Genomic DNA, 7389 nt, shown 5'->3' on the forward strand with positions numbered 1-7389 from the left:
GTGATCCTTTTTCCTTATATTATTGAGAAAGATTGTGGTTCATCATGTGAGAGCTATGACACGCGCAAAAAATGTAAGAACTATAAATAATCATAGTATGAGTTTATATGTTTTTTTAGGGGAACCAAGTTTATTCATTCATAAGCCACATGAAGTGGAATACATCAAGGATCATGTGGTTGGCCAAGCCACAAGTGGCGCCCCTGACCTAACGAACGAGCAAACTTGGCTAAACTATGAGCTTCGCTATTCGAGTCTCGACTTTCAAAAACAAAATTACAAGTAAACATGGTAGCTCTATGAAGTATCTCTGAAACAATAGTGCAATATCACCCACGATTAGAATTGTGGATATCGATCACCACCTGCTTAGCATCAGATGCCAAGATAAAATTTTGAACAAGCAGATCTTCAGCCAACGCTATTCCCTCCCTACATGCAATAGCTTCCAAAGTCGTCGGGTCTTGTAGTCCCCGCACGACTAGTGTCGAGCTACCCATATAGTTACCATGGTCATCTCAACAAACTACGGTTGCGACACCTTCTTTGCTGAAAGCCCGGCGTCAACATGGATTTTTGCGTATCCTGCGAGTGGCGCCTTTTGTCGTCTGTTGCCCCTGGACACCGCTGCAGCGCTTGTACTCGTCTGCGACCTCGATTTTTTTAAAAATATCTAGATCTCTAATATATCTGTCAATAAACATATGTGTTGCACGTGCATACTTACTAGTTTCTCCATAAGCTGCTAGAAGCCACAAAAGAACTTTTTTTTGGAGACAAAGCCACAAAAGAACTGGCCCTAACACTAATACCCGTCGCTCTATTCGGGCCTGCCCTTGTCATGGGCCTCCTTAAGCCCACAAAAGGCCCGCTACCCCGTCAGTCCGACAAAAATGAGTCGTCCTCTGGAATGAAACCCTAATCGAATCCTCCAGTCCAGATCAAAACAGGGGAGCGAGCATGGCGTCGTCCTCTGCTGTGAGCAAGCGCGGCGACGCGGGCGGCGTCCTGGCTGCGATCTCGCGGTCCTCGGTGGCGGCGCACGGCCGCGAGGCCGCGGCGGTGGCGGGGAAGCTGCTGCGGAGCACGGGGAAGGCGGCGTGGATCGCCGGGACGACCTTCCTGGTGCTGGTCGTGCCGCTCATCATCGAGATGGACCGCGAGCAGCAGATGGTCGACCTCGACCTCCAGCAGCAGGCTCTTCTCGGCTCGCCGCCGCCCCTCGCCAAATAAATCCCTCCTCTTTCGTCCGTCCGTCTTTGTTGCCTGCTGGTGCTGTCACATTTCGTTTTGCTAGTATCATAGGTGGTCTAGAATTTTATCACTAGTCTGTTTTTGGGGAGAAAGATCATGCCTTGCTGTGACTGCTCCTGCTCGGTACAATTATCGCAATATCTTGAACTCAGACTCAGTCCTGTGATACACAAGAGTGTTTGTTTGTGATGCCTATTTAGATGCATACTCGGAATACATACATGATTGTCACAATGCCCTATCTCATACTTGTTGCTCTGATATTGCTACTTCCACCGCCAGAATTAGCAGGTTAGGGAACTGGAAATCAATCATTGTTGCTCCTTGTACTGATCCTTGTAATAACCAAAACAAGGCGTTGCTCTTATCCCATGATGATGGCTCATCGGTTGTTAGGGGTTTGATTCTACGGAGGTACTGATCACTAAGGAGACACATTCTAGTCTATATTGGCTGAGTCGGCTGATGGGTCCCAAGGCCATCTTGATTCCAAGGAATCCCATAAGATTTTTGGAGAACTTGAATCTTTGTGAAAATTATCTTAAGATTCATTTTCACTCTATTTTGGAGGAAATCCTCTCAAACCTTTTGGTGGAATTCATTTGTTTCTCCTATGATATCAAACACTCTTTCATCCAAATTCCTAGTCTTCTAATCCTTAGGTTTTTCTTCTCATACAATCCATGAAATGGATCGGGTTACACTATCAAAAAGATAATGGAACAGAACACAAAAACAGCGTCTTGGCGCAAAGCAGGTAAACAAGCCCTAACTCTCCTGCCGCATGCTCCGCTAAAAGGGGAGAGGGGGGAGCTAAGGCGAAGCAAAACAAGTCATCAGCCCAGAAAAATTACTCAGTCTTGCTCCATTTCTTGGCGCGTAGCTTCTGCATCATCTTCATTGTTTGAACCATCATCTCCCATGATCATCAAGGCGCCATTTCCTCGCTCCCTCCTGCCATCCTCATACTGTACCAGTGCCGTTCTCTGGAGTGCCGTCGCACCTTGTTCCAACATCTCAGTCCGCCCAATAATTCATAAAAGACACAGCACAGTAAATAAATTCAGCGGGATATCTTACAAGCTTAAACTCAAAACAAGCTCTGTTTCTGAGCTTCAAAATAGCCCAACATAGGGCCGCCAGGCCAACAACTTGGAGTTAGGAATTTGGGAATCCACGAGAAGTATTGGGAAAAGCATCCAGGTCTATCCCCAGCACCAATAGTTTTGCTCACTATACTCCACACATACTATGTCGCAGCAACAGTGGAAAGGTGATGAATATTTTCATTATCATGTCAGAATCAACATAAAGGATCCCCTGCCCATTTACGTTTGATCATATTATCTTTGGTTGCAATGGCACTATGCCATATAAGTCATAACCAAAATTTTATTTTCAAAGGCAGTTTGGCTTTCCAGAGATGCCTAAATGATCTGCTAGAATTTTTCCCTTTTTGTTCCATAACCAGATGGAAACATCCAGCCAGCCTCGCACTCTCAGCTCCCTAAAAAAGCTCTCAGCTCCACTAGCTGTCTATTTTGTTTATTGTTCAGCCATCTCCAAAATGTCATTGCTCATCCAGTATTAGCCATGTCTCTGACATTTTTTTCTTCTCATTACATAGTTGCAACAAGCCAGGGAAAATACCTAGCAAAGGTTTATCACTGCACGATTTGTCACCCCAAAAGCCAGCCCGTTGTCCATTACCCACTTTCATCTTTCTCCCTGTAAGATACAGATTGAATTTAACCAAGTCAGCCCAGCATGGTGAGTCATTCACAGATCCATGTATCTGATAGATCCCTTGATCAATCTTTTTTTCTTCTTACTATCTGCTGCCACATCCCTTCTCTTGCCCCCAGTTCCACCACCATTTGCGTACCAAAATAACATTAAGGAGGCATTTGGTTACTTTCATCGTTTTTTAGCACTTTGCGTATTTGTTCCACTTAAGCCTGGTTGAGCTAATGCAGGCAAAAAACAATCATCTACACTTACTTTGGTTGCCTGCAAACAGGCTACCTGCATTAGGGGAGCACTTTTTGACTCCCGTTTGGTTGCGTGCATTGGCTTGGTAGATGCAAGTGCCCGGTGTTTGGTTGCATACAGGCAATGTGATTAAGAGTTAACACCTACACATGACACACTGAGTTACAGTAGAGTTTTTGGCAGTGTGCTCGCGATGACGGTGTCAGCGTAGGGCGAGGACGAGGTGATTGAGAGGAACAACGCCGGCAGGCAGATAGGGCACAACATGGCGTCCATCTGACAAGGTTGACAACTACACATAACACTAGGGACCCCGCAAGCAACTAGTTCGCCATGCCACCATTGGACTTGGCACCAGGACCACCGCCGGACTCGGCATCGCGCCATTTTTTTGTTCTCTAGTTTTTTCTTATTTTTCATTTGGTTCTTTTCTCCATTTTTTTCTTATTTTTTGTTTTTGTATTCACTCTGCATTTTCGTATATGTGAAGCACATTTTTTTAATAAAGTGATAAACATTTTTTGTATACACGTTCAACATTGTCCGAACGCTTATTCGATATTTTTTCAAATACTTTTAAATATTTTAATACTTATTCAACATGTTGCAAATACTTGTTCAATATTTTCCAAATACCCATTCAACATTTTCCAAATACCTGTTCAATATTTTATAATGCTTATTCAACATGTTGCAAATACTTGTTCAACATTTTTAATACCCATTCAACATTTTCCAAATACCTGTTCAATATTTTATAATGCTTATTCAATATTTTTCAAATACTTTTTCAACATTTTCAAATACTTGTTTAACATTTTTCATATAGTTGTCCAACATTTTTTAATATTTGTTGAACATTTTTTGAAATACTTATTCAATATTTTTTAGTAGTTAGTCAACGTATTTCAAATACTTGTTCAACATTTTTCATACACATATATGTGCTGAATTAGTACAAAGAAAAGTACAAAAGTAAAGCAAAAAAAGAAGCGGCGAATAGGTTTTCCGTCACGATTTGGGAAGCGGCGGCATATCCGGGTGTTTCGGGCCGATCGGCTGTTGGATACGCCTAGGCGTCAGCCCCGGGCGGCTGGCCCCATTGCCGCGCAAGGTACGGGCAAAAGTCTCGCGCTTTCCTTTATGTGGTCCAACGGAGCATGACCCCCGCCTCGAACCCATGCTCGCCAGCTCCGTGCAAACCCATCCCGCTTCACGTACGAAACGAAGCAAGAGAAAGCGCCAAGTACATACAGTGTTCTGTGTTGCGCATGACCGAACGATCAGTCTTTCTGCCTTGTACTCCGTATAAAAGTAAAGTACAGTATTCCATTGGCATACTCTCAAAAAGAAAAAGTTCCGCTGCACGCTGAGGCAATCACAAAAGAAAGACAGTCCTTGTAAAAAAAGTCATTAGCAGCATAGAAACACGACACGGCGACATAATAAAACGCTCCATCCATCCAACCATCCAGATCGCAGTCTTACACGACGACACACGCAGAACACTACTACAGCTACAGGCTACGCACATTGCACAAACACACGAGTGCGAGTCACACTTCACCGTTTCAAATATCCCGTAGGCAACACATGCCAACCGCGAACGGGGGCACTGCTTGAGATCTCCCTCCCAAGTCACAGAAGCGGTGACCTACCACGAACACGTACCATTCTGCATTTCTGTTTGATACATACCATGGGATTCAGACGCACGACTCGTTGGCCTGCTGGAACCGCTCGGCCTGGGCGGCGGCGGCGTCCTCGGAGACGAGCGCCTCCAGCAGCAGCGCCTTCACCTCCCAGGAGTCGAAGGGGAAGCCCGTACGCGTGTAGGCGTTGATGAGCGCCGCGCTGCCGTGCTTCACCAGCTTCACGAAGGGGCTGCCCACGTCGTCGGTCCTCATGGTGGCCTCCAGCAGGGTGAGCCGCGGCCCGTACTTGTCCATGGACCTGGACCCGAACACCTTGGACACCGCCGCCTCCTGGGGCACGATGTTGGGCCATTGCTCAGCCCCGCTGCTCCAGAACCTGCATGCACAGTTCCACATGAAACTAGTCGTAAAAGGAGCAAGGTAACGGTTTATTGCAGTGTTATTACTCAGAAACTACTCTTTAAAAGGAGCAGGTTAACACTGAGCTCGAAATTCTCTTCAGAAGAAGGCATTCCACATGTTATGCGATGATTTTAAGACATCATATTTCTTTCCCTACCAGAAAAAGGGGTCTAATAAGTTGGCCCGTAAGCTACGATAGTATGCACACTTATAGCGGAGGGAGAATGCCCCACAGGGCACAAAGGCCACATTGACCCACAAGAGCACGACTTGAACTAACCAGAGCGTAGGGAGGACGAAACAGAATTGCATGAACGCAATGAATGAAACGGACGTGACTCGTCTACAACTCTTGATGTTCACAAGACTGGAACCAGGGTAGTTAAGACAGTGTGTTGATTCAGTAGTCAGTACTACTACGTGCATTTCAGCAGAAGTAAGCTCAACATTCAGAAAAACTGCCATTTGTTCGGATAAACTTGCCATGGGTTACTGCAGAAATCTATACCACTACACAATAGTCGCTTGCCGGCAAGTTTTTCTCGCTACCCAGGCTATACGGTTACAACTAGTGACTCAAAATGTACCCTGGATTTTAGTGAGAAGTTCCTGTAAAACTTGTCAGGAACATCACATGGACCGCAAGTTGAACACTTTAGCCGTGCACGTACGACAAGGGATTTCATAAAAGCAGATTAGGTTGTGTGGGCACATCATCCTTTTTTTTTTTGCGGGTGAAGTGTGGGCACATCATCCTTGCAACCTAGTGCAGATTCCGCTGGACCTTTTAGGATGAAACCAACATTTTTAGATCTACCCAGCCGCTAAAAGTGGCCGCTTTTGAGGCAGTCTGTAAACCTCGAAATCACATTATTGGAACTCCTCTCCCAGCAGTCATACAGATGCTACTGTTCGTCACATTATTGGACTCTAGAGGCCTAACTTTAGCACAGTAGTGAGTGACTACTGACTACCCAACATTGCTACCACAAGAATCAAGAAAAGGAAATATAACTTAGTTCTGCAAGGGGAAGCCAAATCCAAGAACCGGACCGGGGAGGGGAGCGCGTGCTTACTGGGGTGTGCATCGCCCGACAGCTCTGGTGTAGAGGTACCCCGGCCACGCGCTCCTGACGCCGCCGCGGGCGCCGCCGGCGACCCTGCCGCCCGCTTCCTCCCCCTCCGCGCCGCCAGCTCTACGATACATCCCATTCGCTGCCCCGAGCGACGAGCAGAGGAGGATGAGGACGCAGGCCAGGGAACGGAGGAGCACCATGGAACCCATCTCTCTCACTCTGCTCTGCTCTCACTCTCCAGTCCCACTCTCTACCACTCCCTCTGTTTGTCTGCTTGCTGCAGGCTTTGGAATAAATGGAGCCCAATTTTGAAAGCACGACGCTCCGATGCAAGGCGCTGCCAGACTCCTCGGGAGGGGCGTGCGAGGGGACCGACACGAGACCGCTGTATTTACGTGTCATGCCCTACGTGTGAAGTTTTCGTGAGTTACCTTCTACTCTGACGGATTTCACGCCGGAGTCCTTTGGCCAGCCTGCCACGGGTCCGCGCTCAAGGCCAAAACATTCGTGAGAGAATACGAGTACATTAAAGTGCCATTTTGATAAAAATACCAGTTCTGCTTTATCGATGGGTGTACACGCTCCTGCCTCAAAAGGGTTGCCGGTCTGCCGGAGTGTAGTTTATCATTTCTTGCAGCCATAGTTTAAAATCGCAAGGAGAACAATCAAGAAAGAAAAGCAGAAGGGAAACTATAACTGGCCAAATGGGTCCTTTTTTGGGGGCCGGCCCGTGAGCACGCCGGCACGGCCCGCCTTGGGTCAGGCACGGCACGGGCTAAACGGGCGGGGCCCGGAGCGCGGCACGCCCTGGGCTGTGTTTGGGCCTGGAGGCTGGGCACGCAAGCCGGCACGGCACGGCTTCGATTACGTTTTTTTATACATCTATATATGGCCTAACATGTAAAAATAGTCTAAAAAATGCTCAGTGCATAAAAATAACAGGTTAAAAATATGCGGCCCATCATGTTAAATGGGCCAACAGGCCGGCCCGTTTATTAACCAGGCCGTAC

General features: G+C 46.9%; 2 protein-coding genes across 2 annotated transcripts; one reads left to right on the forward strand and one right to left on the reverse strand.

The window, feature by feature from the left end:
- The first annotated feature begins 899 nt into the window (after positions 1 to 899).
- On the forward strand, positions 900 to 1488 carry LOC125533767 (mitochondrial import receptor subunit TOM9-2-like). The gene has a single exon (XM_048697123.1). It carries the CDS (start codon positions 961 to 963, stop codon positions 1231 to 1233), a length of 273 nt encoding a protein of 90 aa, XP_048553080.1. The 5' UTR covers positions 900 to 960; the 3' UTR covers positions 1234 to 1488.
- Positions 1489 to 4616: 3128 nt separating this feature from the next.
- Positions 4617 to 6692, reverse strand: LOC125533768. Its single transcript, XM_048697125.1, has 2 exons — positions 6380 to 6692; positions 4617 to 5277 (listed from the first exon to the last, which is right to left on the reverse strand). The coding sequence occupies exons 1-2, from the start codon at positions 6586 to 6588 to the stop codon at positions 4953 to 4955; spliced, it is 534 nt and encodes a 177-aa protein (XP_048553082.1). The 5' UTR covers positions 6589 to 6692; the 3' UTR covers positions 4617 to 4952.
- Positions 6693 to 7389: the final 697 nt, after the last annotated feature.

This window comes from Triticum urartu, chromosome 2 (assembly GCF_003073215.2).
Source record: "Triticum urartu cultivar G1812 chromosome 2, Tu2.1, whole genome shotgun sequence".
Taxonomy (NCBI): domain Eukaryota; kingdom Viridiplantae; phylum Streptophyta; class Magnoliopsida; order Poales; family Poaceae; genus Triticum; species Triticum urartu.